The sequence below is a fragment of the Mirounga leonina genome, unplaced genomic scaffold (assembly GCF_011800145.1).
Source record: "Mirounga leonina isolate KUSES-001 unplaced genomic scaffold, KU_Mleo_1.0 Mir_168, whole genome shotgun sequence".
NCBI classification, from domain to species: Eukaryota; Metazoa; Chordata; class Mammalia; order Carnivora; family Phocidae; genus Mirounga; species Mirounga leonina.
In genome coordinates, this window is record NW_023270426.1 from 65,183,550 (window position 1) to 65,205,773 (window position 22,224).

Genomic DNA, 22,224 nt, shown 5'->3' on the forward strand with positions numbered 1-22,224 from the left:
AAAACCTGCTCAACTTCCTTAATAATCAATGAAATGTAAGTTAAAGGGACATATCTGTTGGCTTTTCGGCTCTAAAAAGACTTCCCAGATACAGTATTAGCTACAGATGAGGAATATGACAAGGGATATCAGAAGACTGTAGACCTTTAACTTAGCAATTATATGTAGGCATTTATTCTAAGGAAATGATTTACAAAGATATTGCTATTGTTGAAAACGTGGAAACAACCTAATCTCCATTGATGGGGTATTAGTTAAACCATTGCACATACATTATAATAAACTCATTAAAATAATGTATAGTGATAGCCATCTATATGAAACATTTCCTCAACATATTAAAATAAGATCCCGTATAGGATGGAAAATATAACATAGCTCCATTTATATAATGTTTATCCATAACCAGAGAGAAGTCTGGAAGGATGCTCCCCAAAATAAAAGTAATAGTTATATTTAGGGGCTGTGATAGGGGACAAAATTTACTTTTTAAAAAAATTCTTTTTGGTAGCATCTGACTTTTTTTTTAACCTCCAAAGAATAATATGGACTCAGAAAAATGAATATAATCTACTAGCAAATAAAATTTGATTTTAAAATTCAGCATTGGGGCGCCTGGGTGGTTCAGTGGGTTAAACGTCTGCCTTCGGCTCAGGTCATGACCCCGGAGTCCTCGGATAGAGCCCTATGCCGGGCTCCCTGCTTAATGGGGAATCTGCTTCTCCCTCTCTGTCTGCCCCTCCCCCTGCTCCATTTCTCTCTCGCTCACTCTCTCTCTCAAATAAATTTTAAAAATAATAAATAAAATTCAGTATAAATTCTCCCAAAATAGTTTGCCTCCTTAAAAAACAGAACAAAAGCAAGGCAGATGAGGGTCTAAGAAAAAAAATGTTTCTTCTAATACGCTGTATGTATGTGATAAATTGCATCCTCCAAAAATATGTGGAAGTCTTAATCCCTCGTATCTGGGAATATGACTTTATTTGGAAATAGGGTCTTTGCAGATGTAATCAAATTAAGATGAGGCCATGAAGTTGGGCCCTAGTCTAATAAGACTAGTGTCCTTATAAGAAGAGGGAAATTTGGGGAATGGCTATGTGATAACAGAGGCAGATAAACTGATGTTGGTGCGAGCCAAGGAATGCCAACAATCGATGGCCACCATAAACTAGAAAGAGGGAAGGAAGGATTCTTTGCAGAGATTTCGAGAGAGCCTAGCCCTGCTAATACCTTGATTTTGGACTGCTAGGCTCCATAACTATGAGAGCATACATTTCTGTTGTTCTAAGCCACCCAGTTTATGGTACTTCATTATAGCAGCTCTAGGAAACTAATACTAGGCTAAGAGAATTAAAAATGTTTATTATATACCAGAAATCTAATTAAATGAACAAACAGGTACTTTGACAGAACTGAAGGAAAGAAAACTGGTTAAAACAGAATGAAAAAAATGAGATCCAAAAAACAAGAAAAATAATCTATTGGTTATTTTTAGCTATATAAATGAAACACAAAATCAAAATATTCAACAATCAAGGGAGATTTAAGAAATAATCCATATGAAATAACAAATTTAATATGGGCAGCACTTGAAGTTTACAAAAAAAAAAAAAAAATAGAAAAAACTACCTCATTTCCCCTTCCTTGGTCCTGTAAGTGCTTTTATAGAATCCATTTAAATGCTCAGAAAGATGGCCAGTGTAGTCAATGACAAGTGTGTACGGGATCCCAACAGCCAGAGGCTCGGGAGCCAGAAGTGCGATTTGTTCATGAGGCGGGTACTCCAGGACTCTCAAGGGTTCTGCAGACAGCCTCTCTCCGACTCTCCTCTTGAGGGTGGCCTTAGATATTTGCAGGAGGTGACTATGCAGGATGATGGTACTAGTAGGCTTGCTGGCTGTGATTTCTATCTCCGTGGTTCCCTCGAAAGTCAGAGTGGTGAGATTTGCATGGATCAAGAGATCATAATAAACTGGGATGATGTGCTCAGGAAGTCGCATTTTCTCCCAGGGGAACGGAGTCCCATTACTAGCTTTTGGAGACATCGTGTCACTGCTCTGACACCACGAAGGAGTTGACACAGTTAAGAGAATCAACAGTGAGGACGGTAGAAACAGCATGGTTGCCAGTGGCCATCTGATGGACAGAGATATCATCTTCTTGTTCAAACTACCTAGTGGCAAAATGTATAAAAGCCCCCCCCCAAAAAAAATTGAGTCACTAAAATATTATCAAGACAGCATAATTTCACAATGTATCTACCCAGCATTAACCGATATAGATACAAACTTTCAAAAGTTCTAGGTCTTTACCCTATGTTATTGATTCACAGAAGAAAGAAGTTACTGGTTAGCAACAGTCTTCACACCTATTAAAAAGTATCCTTTGGCTCTCCAAGTTTAAATGCACTCTATTTGTCAGGGTTCTCGGTTGAAAGCAATAGAACAAGCTCACTAAGTAGTTCACAAAAAGGGTCAGAGTTGTCAGGACATTTGGGAAGCCAGCCACATGAAACAGGCCAAGACAGCCAGAACCACACTAGAGAAATGGACCAGGTGACCTCTCCCCACCCACACTGCGCCTTGGAGGAAGCTGCCCTACTGCCTAGAGACCAGATGCTGGACACTGCCTCGGCCACTGTCAATATGAGATCCTTACGGCCCCTGCCACTTGGCAGGACTTCTTTCAGCCGAGGTAAGGTATTCACGCTACCAGTCAGGGAGGTGGGAAAAGCAAGAATCTGGACTTCATAGCTTCTGCAGTAGAGGACAGGTCTGGCTCCCCGCCAAGCTTATAAAGTCGAGAATGCCTAACATAGGAAGGAGACACAGACACTGAGTAGCAAGGGGTGGGGGGAGGCAAGTATCCATTAACAGTAACCCTTAATAACAGCAGTGTCTTTGTCAAATGTCATGCCAAAAGTTCATCTAATACGTGTTTAGCCAGGAATGACTTAAAGGGTTTATGGTGATTTTCACACCAATCGTTTCTGACAAATATAACAGTCTCCTGGATTCTCTCTTACAGTCATCCAACAAATACATGTTGAATGCCTGCCACATACAAGGCGGTGTGCTGAGTACTGTGTGGGATATAATAACACACAAGACACAAATCCCACAGTCAAGGACTTCAAAATCTGGAAAGGGAGAAAACATTCCTACACAAATGACAGAATGTAACAGAGAAAGTATGGAGCATTTTAAGAATAATAACAACAGCTAGTGCTGGGGGAGAAGGGAGAGAGTGACATCCGCCGCACAGCGACTCTGGGGTGCCTTCATGCAAGACCAGCATTGGAGCATGGTTTGGAAGGATGGGTTGGATCTGGAAATGAAGGGAGGGCATTAAAGACACGGCAGGTGGAGCAAACCAGGGCAGGAGTTAAAGCATGAAGGGAGAAAGCTGAGGGCTGGCTGGGCCATCAATGTGGACGGAGCAATCAATCTGGATGGAGAATGATTATTCACAAGGCGAGGAAGGGAGTGACTCCAAGATTATGCTCAAAGCATGTTGGGAGTCCTGCTGCAGACTATATTTGGCACTTTATTTTAAAGGTCTTAGGACATGAAAGGAATGTGAATTATAAGATAGTTGGCAACCATGGCTGAGAACTGAGCACATTTCTCTCTCTTAGACAAAGACATCTCTCTAAAAGGTGTTTGCCAGGACTCATCTAGAAGTTAGATGAGTCCAGGTAATTGGTCCTAATTCCCTCAAGCTCCTTGGGCTCCTGAACATAGACATCAGATGAGAAAAGTAGTAATGCTACAGTGTGGTACATGGGATTCTACCTCTATGTCAGCACTTCTCACCTCTGGCTGCATATTAACATCACCAAGGAAGCTTTTAAAATGACTGAGGCCTGGGTCCCTATCTAGAACAATTAAACTGAAATCTGTGGTGATGAGGTCAGGGCACCAGAATTTTTAAAAATCTTCCCAGAGATTCTATTGGAGAGCCAACCTGAGAACCTTCTAGATAACCTTGCCAAACTCTGGTCTTAGCCCTTGAACGCTATGTGGAAGAACAGCACTTCAAGGTAATAACTGATGTGCTCTCCCCGACCCCTCCCTCTCCATCCTGCTCCCCTGCTAAAGGTCCCTCCATCCCCCTTCCCCACAGAGCAGATCTCAGGCAAACAGAAAGGATACCAACACAGTAGAGACAGTCAAGCACAGAGGCACCATAATCTCAGTTCAAAAGGTACCACCCAGATGAAAGGGGAAGAGAGAATCAAAGGTTCAACAGGAAGAACAGGTTTTTTTTTGTTTATGTGTTCTTGTTTTTGTATGTGTGTGTAGGAACCAACTAGAGGATGCTTCTAGCTATGGAGAACTGAAGCAATTTGAAGGAGAAAAATAAAGTTTAAACACCAAAATAATAAAGGGTTCCCACTTTTACTTCCTCAGGCAGAATTCTAGTGCAGGGTCAAAACGATGGATTTCCCTTGAAGCTGGGACATGAGAAATAAAGGGAACTTGTGTGATGCTTCCATTTTGAATTTCTGATGGCAGTGGCCTTGTGGGTGCAGCCCATGCCCCAGGAAGGTAGGGAGTGCAATGCGGGTGGCAGGTTCAGGCATGGGAGAAGCCTCGAAGTCCCCAAGAGTTCCCAAAAGCCCAAGAGGAAATCTAAAAATTCCAACTGGTTCTGAGCTGACAGCCAGGCCTACAGGCTGCTAAAGGAGTTGGCAGTGGGACCCATGTCCAAGGCTTTGCAAGGTTGAGTCCATGAGGAGACGGAGTCAAAGAGAGCTATGGCTGTGTCTCAAAAGAGGATATAATGCCAGGAAACCACAATGGAACATGTAATGTAGACAGCATAAATGTCAGAATACAGATATACATATCTATAATTATAGCTATATTAACAATAATACATATTACACTTACAGTCAGAAAAGAAAACCTGGCTTTGCGTTCTTGCTCTTCCACCGACTGTGATCTTGGACAGGTTACTTAATCCCAGTTTCATTTTCTTCTCTCTCTCTCTTTTTTTTTTAAATTATTTATTTATTTGACAGAGAGAAAGAGAGCAAGCACAAGCAGGGGGAGCGGCAGGCAGAGGGAGAGGGAAAGGGAGAGGGAGAAGCAGGCTCCCCACTGAGCAGGGAGTCTGATGCGGGGCTCGATCCCAGGACCCTGGGATCATGACCTAAGCCAAAGGCAGGTGCTCAACCGACCGAGCCACCCAGGCGCCCCATTTTCTTCAGGTGTAATTTGAGAAAATAATACCTTTCTCACAACATGTTGTAAAGACTAAGTTAAAATATTCTCAATCATTCGTTCCCCAAATATTTACTGAGGACCTATTACGTGCCAGGGATTTTGCCCGACACTAGTAATGTAAGACAGCACAGATCCCTGACCTCAAACTGCTTATGGGCTCAGGGTGGGGAGGAATTCTTAACTGTGATTAGGGCTATGAAAGAAGAACACACACCTCCTGAATGAGAGTAACAGGGCAGAGTGATTTACATGGGGGGCTCGCTGAGGACATTTAAGCTGATTTAAAGGACAAATTCAAATTAGCTAAGAAAAGAAGGAGGAGAGTTTTCCAGAGGGAATAGCAAGCTTGTTCATAGGTACAGTAGGCGAGTCCTGGTTATGAAGGCCAGGGAACCCGAGGCACATCACGCAGCAGAAAGATGTACCTGGAGAGGCGGATGCGGCCAGACCACCACTCAGCCTGTAGGCTTGTGAAGGATTTTGGCTCCCAGCCTAAGTGCAATGAGAAGCCACTGGGTGTTGAGCTAGAAGGTCTTAGGATCCAGTTCACACTTTAAGAAGCTATATGGATCAAGAAAGGAGCAGGAGGGATGGCCAAGAAACCAGTTAGAAAGTAGTCTAGACAAAGTAAGCTGGTAGCTTGTACTCTAGCGGTGTCACCAGAGAGAGCAGGAGGGAGTGGGGGAGGGGAGAGACAGAGACGGATGGACTTGACATCTACATTTGGGGTGGACTGGAAGTGGGGGGTGACTCAAAGAACACATCGGAATAGCTGCCAGGTTTCTAAAATGAGCATCTGGGTAGTCCTAGGTGCCATTGACTGAGAAGAAGACCAGAGGTGGGAGAGTTTTAAAAGAGAGGAGAGGGAATTATGGATTCATTTTTTAAAATACGTTTGTGCTATCTCTGATATATCCAAGGAAAACTACCAGCAGACAGATGAATACACATGTTTAGAGCACAGAGATAAAACTTTCCTGTCCTTTACTGCATTTCTTTACAGTTTTAAAAAGTATCTGCCTTTGGCATCCGATTTTACTAAATAAAGCATCTTTCCCAGTCAAGGTGGTGGTAACAGAGTACCTAACTTCACTGCCAGGAAGAGTTCAAAGTTACTTTAGGAAACTTACTTAGCCCCTCTTTGGTGATTATGACTTTTCCCACTCACAAAGAAGGCAGGGGCAACTGATCCTGGGTTAGCTCACCCTTCCCTTTATTGGAACACTACTTAATGTGAAATCTACAGACTTCTTCCAAAATGTTCTGAATGATGAAATTAACAAGCACTGTGGGTTGTTACTGCTGGTAAACAAACAAACAAATGTTGAGTTAACTTGAATTTTTTTAACCAGTTAGAATTTTTTCATTTAGGCCCGCCCACCTGAAAATGGGCTATGGTATCAGTACAATTCCAAATCCTTGGGAAAAGAAAAGCACTGGCCAATTTTTTAAAAGGTTTTTGTTCTTGTTTCTAATTGCTGACCACATCCTGAGTTGAGAGCAAATACTCTGGGCATTTACCAGAAAACTGAGCATTTCTTTCTGAACCTGGCCTACACAAAAAAAACCCTCCAGGAAAACGGTAAGGAAGTGTCTGCTCCTCTCCTTCCGTGAAATTAACTTGCCGGCCCACCTGGCAAGTAAGGCACCCAGACAGGAAACTTTTATTTGCTCACACAGGAGAACTTTATCTGAATAAAACTCTGGCTTGGAGTCAGAGCGAAGGGAAGGCAATTGCTGGGAATAAGTACAGGAGAGGCAAGGAAAGAACTGACCTTGAGGACGTGTATGGACTCCGATCCTTCAACACGCCCAACCCACTAGTTAATGCAAAGCCACGTTTGTTTCTCTGGCAACTACCCCCAAGGTACCCTTCGCAGCCGAACCCGCCGTCCTCCCCGCTCTTCCATTTGGCGCCACTAGCGAGAACGCGCGGAACCGGCGCACTGGCCCTGCGCCCCCTGCGCTCTCGCGCCCGAGGGGGACCCGAGCTAGGCTGCGCCAGCCGCCAAACCCGCCGCCCTCCGTGCGGACTCGGGCCCAGGTCCCACGACTCTCCCCGGCCCGGCGTCCCCTGCGCCTCACTCTCCTCCGCCGCGCGCCCGGGTCTTCGGGCGCCCCCGGCGGGCACCGGGAGGTTGCCGGGGCCGAGCCCTTCTCCAGCCCCGCGGCCGCTCCCCGAGGGGTGCGCTGGCGACGGGCGCGCTGTACCTGGGGGTCCGCGACGGAACCGGCTCACCCTCGCGCCGCTGCCGCCGGCCTCCCGTACCCCGGAACAGAAAGTGAAAGCGGAGCCCGCGCAGAGGCAGGCCGGCGCTGACAGGCGCAGGCGAACCCCCGGCGGAGGCGGGAGCCGGGTGAGGAGAAACCCGGCCGGGGGCAGCGCGAAGGAGACCGCGGGACCCCCGACGGAAATTCGCAAATGCGCAAGGGAAACAGCGGAGTTGCAATACGGGGGGCGATCACGTGGGAAGCAGCACTCCTTTCTGAACGCAGATCATTCTCTCTGAGTGTCTTTGGGGGTTATTTTTTTTCAACGGTTAGCCTTCGGCGCAGCGGGGCGTTGAAAACATTTAAAAAGGGTGCGTGCTCCCGAAAGTGACCGAGGCTGGACTCCAGCTCGCTGCTCCACCAATTCTGGACGGGCTCCACGCCGGTTGGACTCAAGCGGTGTCCATCATCTCGTCTCTGCAAATGGGCTGGGAGCTCTTGGCCCGCCTCAGAAAGAAACGAGAACCTTGGAAGGACTCCTTGTGCAAAATGCGGAAGCCTCTGGGCTTTTAGTGGAAGCGGGTTACGCTAGGAGATGCCTGGAGGAGGAAGGGGATATAGATAGCCCCCCCCGACCCCCGGAACTTCCCCGCCACCACATAGGGGCGCTTGGGCCCCAAAGATTTGCTGCTCCCCACATTAAAACGTTCCCTCTGCTTTTTCAAATCAGATGACCATTTATCCGCTCCCCTTAGAACATCACGACTGGATGAAATGTCAAAAAAGCCCATCTTTAAATAACTGAGGGTAAATGAGGTAACAAGACAAAACACAAGCTTTCATACTCATCAAATGCTACAAGTTGGTGAGTGGCCCACCCCCCCTGGGAACTTGTTCTTACTGTACTCGGGCTGTCTTCTCTCATTTCTTTGCTGGCCTCCTTCCCTTTGAGAGCTTGGGGTTCCAAGTCACTGGAACAGTATTTCTCAACTTCTGTTTCTCAATTTTATGTTCGTTTTGAAAAATAACTAAATATATTTTGTTCTGCATAGTCTCTCCAGTCAAGGATATTTTGTAATATAAAATTAACCATCTGTCCCCAGCCCCAAAACAGGGTGAGATCGAGGCAAGTTTTCTTTCTTTACAATTCAACAAGAAATGGGCTTTGGGACTAGGTCATTTTTTTCCTTTGCAGTTGTGGCAGGGCTGTCAGCGGATAGCTCTGGCCTCCAAGGCCCCCCGATGTCAGTGAGTGAGCCCGTTTGCTCAGATGAGAACTTCCTACCCAGTAAATCCATGCATGCTCTGGGGATCTGGAGAGGCAAATGGAAGATCTCCAACACAGGCATATTGAATAATAGCAGGTGTTCCCTAAGAATCTAACAAACCCCTTATCAGTGACTGTGATCACTTTCCAATTCACCTGTTCACTGAAAGCAACAAATAATAAAGCCAACCTCATTTTGTGTGTAGTATGCATATAATTAAAAAGATGGAAAAGAAGAATGAAACAGCCAAAATGTCCAGTTATCTTTAAAGATGAATTTCTATGTTGTATCAGTGAGGGCTCAATCACAGAGAATAGAATCCATCCAAGCTATTTAATAAAAAAGGATTTATTGCCGGCTTTTATGTGACTTACGTAAACACTGGGAAGGTTTAAAAAACACACACTAGGGGGAGCTTCCAAGAACAAATTCCGAAGCCATAATGTAGAACTTGGCCACCATTGAAACTAGTTCTTTTGCCACAACCCAGAAGCCATCTGCTAAATTGGGCAGCTGCTAGCGCAGGTTCTGGCTTCGGAACCATGTCATGATGTTACAGTCTGTCCAGCAAAATGAGTATCTCAAGCCGGGCCTCCCTCCCCACTTAAAACTCAGTTTCAAATTCAGCTGTCCTACCAGTGCTTCTGTTTGGTAGAGCCTGGTGCATACCCAGAACCTAGGTGCAAGGAGATCTGGGAAAAGAAGTATTTGCTTTCCAGACTCTGTAGTGGAGTGAGGAATTCTGAAACGACATTGGAAGACATACTGAGTAAGCCAATCACAATATTCACCATAAATATTAACCTGTATTGAAACTGAACAAATAGGGGTACCTGGGTGGCTCAGTCGGTTAAGCGTCTCCCTTTGGCTCAGGTCATGATCCCAGGGTCCTGGGATCGAGCCCCACGTTGGGCTCCCTGCTCAGCGGTGTGTCTGCTTCTCCCTTTGCCTCTTCTGCTCCCCCTGCTTGTTCTCTCTCTGTCAAATAAATAAATAAAATATTTTAAAAAAAGAAACTGAACAATAAAACAATTATAAGGAGATATCAAGTAATTTTGAATGTCTTTATGGACAAAACAATAATTAGAAAATTGATTGTAAGTCTAATGAGAGGCATGGGGCACTTGGGAGAATGATGAATATTTACCAGATCAGATCAGCATTTAGAAATACGGCATACGAAATAATCACTCTCAAAGATGGTTTAAATCAGGGATGAGTTCTGAGGATGGATTGACATCCACCTTTCTAAACACTCTGTGCATTCAGCACAGTATTGTCATATTTTGTGAATGATATTGTTGCCTTCCAGGACATCATCAAAAAAATGAGCATATAATAGACTTTCATCAGCTGTGGATTTAATATTCACTGTTTTGACTCTTTGGTGGGAGGGGAGACTGGATATCTAGAACCTGAGTAGTTGGTAATTTCCCTGAGGAATGAATTAGAATTATAATGACCTGATGTGAGAGGAGGAGCCATGTGACCCTTGAGTGGACCTGCCCAACCACGCAAAATCCGCACCCCAGTCCAATCCTGTTGTTCTGTTCATCATCACAGGCACGGTCAGTTTCTGAAGTGGTAAAAATCTAAAAAGACTGAAGCTGCATTTCTAAAATTTCATGAAGGAGTTAAAGCAGTCACGGTTTAAAGGAGTTAAAGCAGTCACCGTTGAAAAAAAATAACCCCCAAAGACACTCAGAGAGAATGATCTGCGTTCAGAAAGGAGTGCTGCTTCCCACGTGATCGCCCCCCGTATTTTTTTTTTTTTTTTTTTTTTTGATGGTACAAGCTGTGTTTATTATAATCTAAAGCTTATAAAAAGAGATTGGAAAACACTTGGAATCAGCACACACAATTTAAACAGCAAATGCTGGTGAGCACGGCATGTCTGTGGCTACAAGGGGGGGGTGCATGTGGATGTAACTTTTGGGGAACACACTCAACAGGAAGGTTTTCCAGCTGAGCATGAGAATCCATGGCTGGAAAAGCACGCCCCAGTGCTGACTCCTGTCAGGGCAAGCTGGTTTCTGTATCCAACCCAAGCAAATCCATTCCCAAGGAACCCAGGCATGCCTCAGCAGAATGGGCCACACCACCTCTGAGAGAGAAAGCGGTGTGCAAGAAATGGGGAAATAAACACTGGGATAAGGTGAAGAAAGTAAAACACAGGGTCACTAAGAATCACTGAAACCCATGTTGCCATGTGAAAGAGAAAATAAAAGGAAGAAGAACTGCATTTTGCAGGAGAAAACATGTACTCAAATGTATTTAAAATTACAGTCCTGCCAAAGCCTTTCAAAAGTCTGCTGTAGACTTCTCTGTTGGCAGATCTAGAAGAAAAGCAGGCCTGGGTATTCAGTCCCTTGGACCCAGCTGAAACACGAGGTGAAGAAAGGAGCAGAAGGATTCCTTATCTATGGCCAGGTACTGGCAGTCATGTCCTAAGCCTAGATGAGTAACAAAGTCAAAGCAAGAAAAAGCCAAACCTAGGAGCTCTGTGAAAACTAGGAGATGAAACACAGAGTTTAGAAAGGAGCTCTCAAAGCAGGGGAAAATCTGAAGCTGGTAAAAGCACGAGGGGCCAAAGGGAGCACATCTCGGTAATAAAAAATTGGTGCATTTTGAGCATTTCCTATGTGCCGAGCTCTGTACCAAACACTCTATATGAAATGCATCATTTAATTCTCAAGAACACTCTAGGGTATGTGCCGTTATCATTTCCAGTGAGAAAATGGAGACTCTGTAAGGTAAGTAACTGCTGGGATATATAGCTAGGAAGTGACAGAGCCAGGTTAGTGGTGCAACTAGGATGAATTCTAGAGATTAAGTGCTCCCGCTTTTCAAATCTCTCCTAGTGTAGGTTCACTTGCGTGCCATCTTGGTTTAAAAGGAATCGGTGAGGGGTAGACTCTTGCAAGTGTGGTTGCAAGATCTTGTTTTCAGCCTGGTCACCCAAGCTATGAGCCACTAACACAACATTATCATCTAGGACCTTTGCTCTTTTACCACTTAGCTTGACCTGGGCCTGTCAGTATTACTTCCAAAGGGTGTCTCGAATCTTTCTCTTCCTCTTCATTCCCATTACCTCCAGTCATCTCATCTGTGCTATTACAAATGCCCTCTTAACTAGTACCGTAACTTCTGACTTCCTCTTCTTGGATCTGGTTTCTGTGCTATCATCTGTCTAAACAACCATCTAGGGGTGCCTGGGGGCGTGGTCAGTTAAGCATCTGACTCTTGGTTTTGGCTCAAGTTATGATTTCAGGGTGGTGGGATTGAGCCCCACGTTGGGGCTGTGCACTCAGCGGGGAGTCTGCTTGAAGATTCTCTCTCTCCCTTCCCCCCATGCTCTCTGTCTCTCTCTCAAACAAATAAAAATCTTTAAAAGAAAAAAAGACAGCAACTACTGTGATGGGGGAGGGGAGAATATGTGGGGAGCAGGGGGAACAGGGGTACAAGGAGGGCACAGGGAGGGAAGCAGAATCAAAAACATTGTCCGCAAAAACATGGGCCCAAAAACCTAAATAAAGTCCAGAGAAGGTATCATTCCAATTAGAACCAAACAGAAATCAAAAACCGGGTCTCGAGCAGAGAGGCTGCAACTAGAATCAGTCAGAAAAACAAGTTGAGGAAGTGTGTGAATAGAAGGTAATGATTTCTTTCTTATATAGGCCTTTAGATTTGCCTGTGGGTGGGAAGAGACAGGTGACAGGTGCCCTTAAGAACAGGGTATTATGCTGAACTATGCTATGTAACAAATTTAGTTGCTGGAAAAAACACACATTTATTGCCTCACGGTTTCTGGGGGTCTGGCTTATAGGCACAGCCTATTTGGGTCCTCTGCTGAGGGTCTCACAAGGTGGCAATTAAGATGTCATCCGGGGGCTCAGTCAGTTAAGCGTCTGACTGTTGGCTCTTGATTGCGGCTCAGGTCATGATCTTGGGGTTGTGGGATTGAGCCCCACGTTGGGCTCCGAGCTGGGCATGGAGTCTGCTTGGGATTCTCTCTCTGCCCCTTCCCACCGCCCCCCTCTCTGCCTCTCTCTAAAAAAAAAGATGTCATCCAGGACTGTGGTCTCATCTAAGGCTTGACTAAGGAAGGATCCACTTCCAAGCTCACTCAGGCTTTTGAGGAATTCAGTTCCATTAGTTTATAGGACTGAGCTCATCAGTTTCTTGGGGCTATTGACTGAAGTCTGCCCTCATCTCCCCGTTCTTTCCCACGTAGGGTCCCCCAGCATGGCTGTCTGCCTTCCCCAAGCCAGCAACAGAGGGAGCAACTCAATCAAGGTGAGCTTTACAGTCGCAAGTAACACAATCACATAATCATATACATCCCATCACCTTTGCTGTATTCTATTCGTTAGAAGCAAGGGGCAGGTCCTGCCCATACTCTCGGGCAGGGGATCACACAGGGACGTAGATACCAGGAGGCAGGGATCAGGGAGCCACCTTAGGTGTCTATCCATCACAGGTACCAAAAAACTTTGACACCACTTCTTACCTTACCAGTCCCCCAAAGTCCACTCCCATCACCCTGACCCAGGGCCACACGATCTTGTGCCTAGATACTACAACAGCCTCCAAGTCCTCCTCCTTTCTGGGCTTGCCTCCTTAAAATGCATTCCACACAGCAGGCAAAGTTGTCTCCTTCGAATGGACAAGAATCTTAGTCTCTCACTCAAGCGTACAAAATTTAACACATTTTAAATTTTTATCTAAATTAACAAATTCTACCCTAAGATCCCATTCCATGAGATTGTTGGGATATCCAGTCTCAGTTATTATTGGCTTCATTTAACCCTCCCCCCAGGGCACCCTCCCAAGGTCTTAAGCACTGCCAAAATATCCCAGGGTCTTATGTTCCTACTGGTTACCATGGACATACTTCTTCAGCTTCAAGTCCAGGGCATCTGCTGCTTCCAGGCCTTGCTGGTTCAGAGATAGCTTTGGCCCTAGGCTCCAACCTTCCTAAATGCAGCATGTGCCCAGCCTCTCTGAGATCTTGGGGCCTCCCCAGGAACATGGTTTCCTAGTGGTACACTTGTTCCTTCTGTCTTTGGGATGTACACACCTTCACCTTGACCTAGGTTGGGAATTCAGAAATTCCTCTTGCTATTTTCCCTTTCCTCCACCCTACTGAGTCACCAAAATATTCAGCTTTTCTCACAGTCAGATGTTGCTTTCGAGCAAGTTCTGCTTTAGAGCACACAAATGACCCTAAAACAGGGAAGTTAAAAACTCAGTAATCTGCTTGAGCTAGAGGACTCAACAACATGGGGAGGAAGACACACAAATTAATACCTTAATTTTCTTTTGCTATCTTCCTTCAGTAAAGCTGCATACTCAGGCAGGAAATCCCACCCTTTCCAACTTCCTCCAAGAAGATGGGACTCAAGTTCCTATTGTGAAGCATCTTGCCCTGGACAAGAACTCCTATACAAAAATTGAAGCCTGCTTGTGGAAGACTCCTTTTCCTGGACTCCCCAGGCCAGGCAGGTGAATGTAGGTACTCGGTGAATTTCTCACTCCAACAGACCTACTTCCCGGGGACATCTCCCTTAAAAAGGGTCCTTCTTGGCACTGGCTGCATCCCACCCAGAACATCAGGCCCGACCCGGCATCCTCGGAGTGTAGTAAATCTCTGATGAAACTTAACCTGCACCAGGTGAGACTACAAATAACAGGTCTGTCTTCCAATTTGAATCTCCAGTGATGCTTAACCTTTTCTCAGGGCTATTCTCTCACTAGCCACCCCACCCTAACCCACCCACCCAAATTAGGAGGTAGCCCACATCAAGGAGGGAGGACAGTGGCCCCTCTGTGAGTTGCTAGGGCCTTTCCCTGTTTCTTTTTCCCCCGCTGGTTAGATGAGACCCACCTCCTCCCATTGTCTGTTGTCCTTTCCTCTACCCAAACATAAAGAGCCTCATTTCCCACCCTCCTCTCTGCACTTTAGCCACACTAGCCTTTTCATTTTTCTAGTGTGCTCTTCTTCTTCTTCAGCCCCATGACCTTCCTACATGTTCTTCTAGCTGCCTGAGTTCCCCTAGCTCCTGCTGCTTCTAGCTTACTCCAATTCTTCCAACTCTCAGAGGGCCCTGCTTTATCTCTCTGAGGGCAAGAGGAGATGTAGGGACCAACCGAGTCTAGCCCTCTGAGAAACCAGAGCAGTTCCACTGTCTGAGCCCCCTCAAATTTCCCGACATCACCCCCAAGCCAGTCGTGCCTTAGTTCTGTCATTGCTGGCAGTGAGTTCCCACCTTTTAAAGAAAAAAAAATATATTTCACTTTCATTTAGTTCCAAATACTTTTTAATTTCTTTTGACACATCCTCTTTGCCGTATGTGTTGTTTGGTCTTCAGATACCTTGGGATTTCTGGCTATCCTTCTATGATTCATTTCTAGTTTGATTCCATTGTAGTCTGAAAGCATACTTTGTGTGATATTTATTCTTTTAAATTTGGTAAAGTATGTTTATGGCCCAGACTGTGGTCTGTCTTGGCAAATGTTCCACGTGAGCTGCAGAATATGTAATCCTGCTACCATTAGATGAAGTATTCTATAAATGCCAATTAGAGCCAGTTGATTAATGGTTATACCTCTTTTTCACCACTGAATCTCTGCGATGTTAACAGAGAGTATGACCCATAGTACGTGCTCCAAAAAGTTATTGAATAAGAGGAGAAGGAGCAAGCAGGAGGAAGGGAAAAATGGATACAGAGATTTCACATGTTATTCCCCTGATTAAAAGCTTTCAGTTAGGGGCGCCTGGGTGGCTCAGCCGTTAAGCGTCTGCCTTCGGCTCAGGTCATGATCCCAGGGTCCTGGGATCGAGTCCCACATCGGGCTCCCTGCTCGGCAGGAAAGCCTGCTTCTCCCTCTCCCACTCCGCCTGCTTGTGTTCCCTCTCTTGCTGTGTCTCTGTCAAATAAGTAAATAAAATCTTAAAAAAAAAAAAATCTTGACAGGATTAAATTCAAACTATGGAAAATGAAAGATCTTTAAGATATTATTAGCTGGGGGCACCTGAGTGGCTCAGTCGGTTAAGCATCTGCCTTCAGTTCAGGTCATGATCCCAGGGTCCTGGGATTGAGTCCTGCGTTGGGCTTCCTGCTCAGCAGGGAGCCTGCGTCTCCCTCTCCCCCCACCCCTGCTTGTGTTCCCACTCTCACTGTCTCTCTCTCTATCAAATAAATAAATAAAATCTTCCAAAAAAAAAAGTTTTCAATAGTTCACTATAATCTATACATTTTAACTGCTGTTCTTCCTATTCGGTAGTAATATGTCACAATTTTTTACTATATTTCTTCTGTAACAAATGCAATCATTTTATGTACCACTGTAGAAGGGGGAAAAAACCTCCTGCCAAGAAAATTGTGAGATGCCATCAATTTTGAAGCTGTTAAGCTATGAAAAAACGTGAGTCATAGAGTTGATAAAATATTGGAGTTAGCTACAAGCTTGTCTTACGTGGCGGATGGGTCCATAGCTTATTTATCTCTGTGTCCCCAGCACCAAACACAGTACATGACACAGAGTAGACGCTGAATAACATTAGTTTAGTCATCTGAGGTGTCCCTCATTCCCTACCACCAGACACCTGGCTTTCCTTCACTCCCCAGCCTCAGAGCCTTTGTGCTCTAAAGCTGCCAGTGTTCCTGGCGGGCCAGAGATTTAAATTCCTTTTGAAATGCATTTGCTCCACAAAATCCTGACACCTTTTCACTTTTCTCATAACTTTGCTGTAGGCTGTCAGCTACATTCCCGCTAAGTATCTGCCAAACTCCCCAAAGTGCTACTGTGAGCAAGTAACATCCTGCCCCACTCTGCCCACTCCCTCCAGGCCTTCAGCCTGAGCCCAGAGATGCGCCCGTGACGTTTTAGGTGCTGCAGCAAACCAGTGGGGAAGAGAATTCGGGCAGGGAGCACTTTCGGAAGCTTCAAGTAGGTTGTTAATTACTCCTGTCTATACACAGGGCTGGCCTTTCTCTAACTTTTATTTATTTTGACTATCTATTTGGGAAAGCAAAAAATAAATAAATAAATAAGTAAAACTCAGGGATCTGCACCTCAGTCATATAAACCCGATTCCTTTTAATCCCTTTTACAGAGGACTTCTTTAAAAGAATGATCTCTCAGAGAAAGACAATTATATGATTTCACTCATAGGTGGAATTTAAGAAACAAAACAGAGGAACATAGAGGAAGGGAGGGAAAAATAAAACAAGATGACATCAGAGAGGAAGACAAACCGTAAGAGATTCTTAATCATAGGAAACAAACTGAGGGTTGCTGGAGGGGAGAGGGGGTGAGGGGATGAGGTAACTGGGTGATGGACATTAAGGAGGGCACTTGATGTAATGAGCACTGGGTGTTATATACAACAGATGAATCACTGAACTCTACCTCTAAAACTAATAATACACTATATGTTAATTAACTGAGTATAAATTAGATTAAATTTAAAAAAAATAAAAGAATGATCCTGCGGCACCTGGGTGGCTAAGTCAGTTGCGTGTCTGACTCTTAATCTTAGCTCAGGTCTTGATCTCAGCGTCTTGATCTCATGAGTTCAGGCCCTGTGTTAGTTAAAAAAATTTTTTAAAATCTAAAAAGTAAAAGAATGCTTCCAAATGGGTATCTTGGTGGAGTGAAGGTAGCTTCTCAATTTAGCCAGCATGGTGGTTTGTTTGTTTTTAAACATGTGAATTGGCTATCTATTCTCTAGTGGGCCAGGACATCATTTCCTAACCATTGTACTGTGGTAGGTTCATATATTCCTATTACCCACTGGACCTTTCAAAGTGTCTGAATTTTGCCTTGAATTTTTTTGCCTTGAATGTGTGCTTTTTCTTCTCCAGAAGGACCTCCAGCTCACCATGTCCCCTTAATTTTCTTACCCTCATTTTGAGATTAATTGGCCATTAGAGATGGGTCAGTTTCTCTCACTGTAGGAGAAACTATTCCCTGAAGATGAAATAAACTGGTTATAGAAATGTTTATTAGGTATATTTACTGGTGCAGGGTGTCACTCTAAAATAATCTCGACCTTATCATAAATCTCACATATCCATGGCATTTATGAGGCAGTGTTGGAGAAGGGAGAGGGATGGATGGGATTAACAAAGCGTGTCACAATGTTAACATTTAGTACCACATGAACAGTTCTGGGATCTGAGACCCCCTGTAACCCCAGCTCTAGTTCATACCTTCCAACCACATCTTCCCTGTGTTCTTGCTTGGGTTTAGTGAGCACAGGAAGAAGGGGGTAGGGGTGGGTAGAAGTGTAGCGTCTTGGAGAAGTTCTAGTGAGTCCTTTAATTGGTGACCACAAGGAACACGTGTTCTTTCATCTTCCTTTATAGTCAGTCAGTTAGAGGTAGAAAACACGTGAGTAAGAAGTTAAAAATAACACTGAAATGTTTCCCTCTGTTTAAGGAGTTAAAATACAAAAATGTTTTCTGGAGTTGGCTGCTTTTACTCTTAAAATAGTAATGGTACTTTCCATTTCCTTTTTCCCCTCCACCTACCTTTCCCCTGCCTCCTAGCCGCTGCATGCCACTCACCCCCCTGAAAGAAATGAAAGTTTCCAAATGCTTATCTGAAGAACACTGAGACCCCTGTATTGGTTGAAACCCCATGAGGGTAATAGAAGAATAGTGGATCCTGAAACAGTGACCATTATTTTTCCTACCAGGCCAATTTAAAGTCAAATTTATTAGGTTTCATAATTATTTTCCAAGTAAGATTTTTCATTCATAGACTAACCTATTTAAAGCTACAGGGATAAATTAGGCCTATTAGAAGTGAACCACACTCATCTTGTAAATTATTTTAAATTTTAAGCCTGGAATTCTCCTGCCATTTATAAGAAAGGAAAAATTTTCTACTAAGCACAAAAAGAACAGAACCACTGAAAGCATAGTCACCATCTCTGCTGCCTTTTGTGGTATCTAACCCCAATTTCTTCTTATTTTCTATTTTAGGGTCAAGCCTTTGATTTATAGGTCTTTTTCATTATGGAGATATAGTTCACATAGATTTTTGTAAGTTTCAGATGTACAACATGTTGATTTGATACACTTATATATTGCGTATTGCCACCAAGCAGTAGCCAACACCTCCATCAAATCACACAATTATCATTTCTGTGTGTGTGTGTGTGGTGAGAACACGTAAGATTAGCAGTCTCTTAGCAACTTTCAAGTATATAACACAATAATGTTAACTATAATACAATGCTGTGCATTAGATCCCTAGAACTTATCTTGAAACTACAAGTTTGGCCAACATCTCCCCAATTTCTACACCCCCAGCCCCTGGTAACCACCATACTACTCTCTGTATCTACATTTGCTTTTTTTAGATTCCACATGTAAGTGAGATCATACAGTATTTGTCTTTTTCTCTGACTTACCTCACTCAGCATAATTTCCTCAAAGTCCATCCATGTTGCCACAAATGGCAGGATTTCCTTCTTTCTCATGGCTGAATAATATTCCATTGTTTGAATATTCCACAACTTTTTTTTATCCATTCATCCACTGATAAACATTTAGGTTGTTTCCATATCTTGGCTATTGTGAATAATGTCGAAATAAACATGGGAATGCAGATATCTTTTCAATATCCTGTTTTCATTTCCTTTGGATAGATACCAAGAAGTGGGATTGCTGGATCATATAGTAGTTCTATTTTTAATATTTTGAGGAAACTCTATACTGTTTTCTGTGGTGGCTACACCAGTTTACATTCCCACCAATAGCGCACAAGTGTTCTCTTTTTTTCACATCTTTGTCAACACTTGTTCTCTCTTGACTTCTAGATGTCAGCCATTCGAATAGGTATGGGACGATATCTCGTGGTTTTGATTTGCATTTCCCTGGTGATTAGTGATGTGAGCATCTTTTCATATACCTCTTGGCCATCTGCATGTCTTCTTTGGAAAAATGCCTGTTCAGTTCCTGTGCACTTTTTTTTTTTAATTGTATTTATTTATTTGAGAGAGAGAGTAAATGAGAGAGAGAGAACACAAGCAGGGAGGGGCAGAGGGAGAGGGAGAAGTAGACTCCCTGCTGAGCAGGAAGCCCGACATGGGGCTCAATCCTCGGACTCCAGGATCATGACCTGAACTGAAGGCAGACCCCTAACCGACTGAGCCACCCAGGTGCCCCCCTGTGCTTGTACATGTGCTTTTTAAATCAGGTTGTATTTTTGCTGTTTTTGTTGTTGAGTTATATGAGTTTCTTATATATTTTGGATACTAACCCCTTATCAGATATATATTTTGCAAATATTTTCTCCCATTCTGCACACTGCCTTTTCATTCTAATAGTTTCTTTCACTCTGCAGAAGCTTTTTAGTTTGATGTAGCCCCACTTGTTGATTTTTGCTTTTGTTGCTTGCGCTTTTGGTGTCATACATAATCACTGGCAAGACCCAGTTAAGGAGCTTTTTCCTTATGTTTTCTTCTGGGAGTTTTATGGTTTCCAGTCTTATGTTTAAATCTTTAATCTATTTTGAGTTAATTTTTGTGAGTGGTGTAAGATAGGGGTCCAAATTCACTTTTCTGCATGTGATTATCTAGTTTTCGCAGTGTATTTGTTAGAGACTATCCTTTCCCCATTGAGTATTCTTGGCTCCCTTGTCAAATATTAGTTTGACTATGTACTCAGGGGTTTATTTCTGGGCTCTTGAGTCTGTTCCATTGATGTGTCTATTTTGATACCAGTACCACACTGTTTTAATTACTATAGCTTTGTTATATAGCTTGACATCAGGAAGTGTGATTCTCCTTCTTGCTCTCTTTTTGTTCTTTTTTAGGATTGCTTTGGCTACTGGGGTCTTTTGTGGTTCCATACAAATTTTAGGATTGATCTTTCTATTTCTGTGAAAATGCATTGGAATTTTGATGAGGATTGCATTGAATCTATAGATGGCTTTATGTGGTATGGACATTTTAATAATAATAAATCTTCTGATCTATGAACTTGGATATCTTTCCATTTGTTTGTGTCTGCTTCAATTCGTACGTTCATCAAAGTCTTACAGTTTTCAGATCTTTCACTTCTTTGGTTGAATTTATTCCTAAGTATTTTATTCTTTTTTGATACTATTACAAATGGAATTTTTAAAAATTTCTTTGTCAGATATTTAGTTGTTAGCATATAGAACTGCAAATGATTTCTGCATGTTGATTTTCTTCCTGCAAATCTACTGAGTTTGTTGATTAATTCCAACAGCATTTTGGTTGAGTCTTTAGGATTTTCTATTCTGTATATAAGGTCATATCACCTGCAAACACAGTTTTACTTTTTCCTTTCCAATTTGGAAGCCTTTTATTTCTTTATCTTGCCTGATTGCTCTAGGTAAGACATCAAGTACTGTGTTAAGTAAGAGTGGTGAGAGTGGGCACCTTTGTCTTTTTCTGTCCTAAAGGAAAAGTTTTAACCTTTCATTGTTAAGGATGACATAAGTTTGTTACATATGGACTTTATTATGTTGACGTATGTTCCTTCTATATCCGATTTGTTGAAGGTTTTTATAATGAAAGGATGTTGTATTTCGCCAAATGCTTTTTCTGCATCTATTGAGATTATCTAATTTATAAATTTTTTGTAAATCATTGGATTTTAATTATGACCACAAAGTAAAGATTGATAAATTTCAAAAGAGAAATCCAGTTATTGAATGTAAATGGAAATTCATCTGAGTTTATTTACAACATTGCATCCTACAGCCCTCATACTCCTGGCATACTGACCTGTTTTGAATTTTACTAAATCCAAGAATGCCCTTAATGGGAAAGGAGCTGAAAACATCATTTTCCCCATAGCAACAAATGAACTAGTCATTTCTCTGATATACATTAAGACTTCCTGATTGAATTCTTCTCATCACTGTGATCTTTTGATCCATTCTAATCCAGTGACACTAATCATTTTAGATTCTGTGGATATAGACATTTTCATCTATAAAAAAATTTCCTGGCTGACATAATAATCAGCTCAATATTGAATTAAAGAAAACACTAGGAAGCAGGGTTAAGAAATTACAATGTGTGGCTTAGTTTCCTTGAGGGCATCTGCCTTCCAAATTCATGATGATTCACTCTTACTATTTTTAATAATTTTTATATGTATTTTTGAATAAGTAATATATACCCAGAGCACAAAAGGCCAAGAGCACAAAATGGTACACATGGGAAAGTAAATATCTCTCATCAGTGGACATGCTATTCACTGTTAGTGGGTGGATAAACCCTTTTGAACAGCAAATTGGCATTAGCTAGTAAAGTTGAAAGTGTGGAATTTCTACTTCTGTGAGTGAAAATAGGTAAACTGGACCAATTCTCCCAGTGACCACGAAAAAAGCTTGAAAGTTTTTAAAAGGAATCTTACCAAATGCATCAAAGAACTAACAAGATGTCAAGGAGTGACATTTGAGATCCCTTTGAAAGAAATCTCGAAAAAGTTGGAGTCCTGGGCCCTCCAGGGGTGGGGACC

At 43.1% G+C, this 22,224-nt stretch overlaps 1 protein-coding gene and 2 long non-coding RNA genes across 10 annotated transcripts in view; 1 reads left to right on the forward strand and 2 right to left on the reverse strand.

The window, feature by feature from the left end:
• The window catches only part of ERAP1 (endoplasmic reticulum aminopeptidase 1), a 42,243-nt gene extending 32,680 nt beyond the window's left edge, over positions 1 to 9,563 (reverse strand). For 3 of the 7 annotated variants that reach the window (XM_035014908.1, XM_035014902.1, XM_035014901.1), the window contains exons 1-2: positions 4,896 to 5,022; positions 1,630 to 2,173 (exon numbers count right to left, since the gene is read on the reverse strand). In XM_035014908.1, the coding sequence (XP_034870799.1) occupies positions 1,630 to 2,173; positions 4,896 to 4,977 (626 nt within the window). In that variant the 5' untranslated portion in view covers positions 4,978 to 5,022. Of the gene's footprint in view, positions 1 to 1,629; positions 2,174 to 4,895; positions 5,023 to 7,442; positions 7,825 to 9,543 lie in introns of those variants that run through there. The other 4 variants (XM_035014906.1, XM_035014905.1, XM_035014903.1 and 1 more) reach the window with 4 other exon arrangements.
• A 131-nt stretch (positions 9,564 to 9,694) lies between these two features.
• LOC118017031 overlaps positions 9,695 to 22,224 on the reverse strand; it is a 41,868-nt gene continuing 29,338 nt past the window's right edge. For both annotated transcript variants that reach the window (XR_004681027.1, XR_004681026.1), the window contains one exon: positions 9,695 to 10,302. This is a non-coding gene — a long non-coding RNA (uncharacterized LOC118017031). The remainder of the gene's footprint in view (positions 10,303 to 22,224) is intronic.
• On the forward strand, positions 12,941 to 16,331 carry LOC118017032. Its single transcript, XR_004681028.1, has 3 exons — positions 12,941 to 13,006; positions 14,050 to 14,384; positions 16,065 to 16,331. It is a non-coding gene; the product is annotated as an uncharacterized LOC118017032 (long non-coding RNA).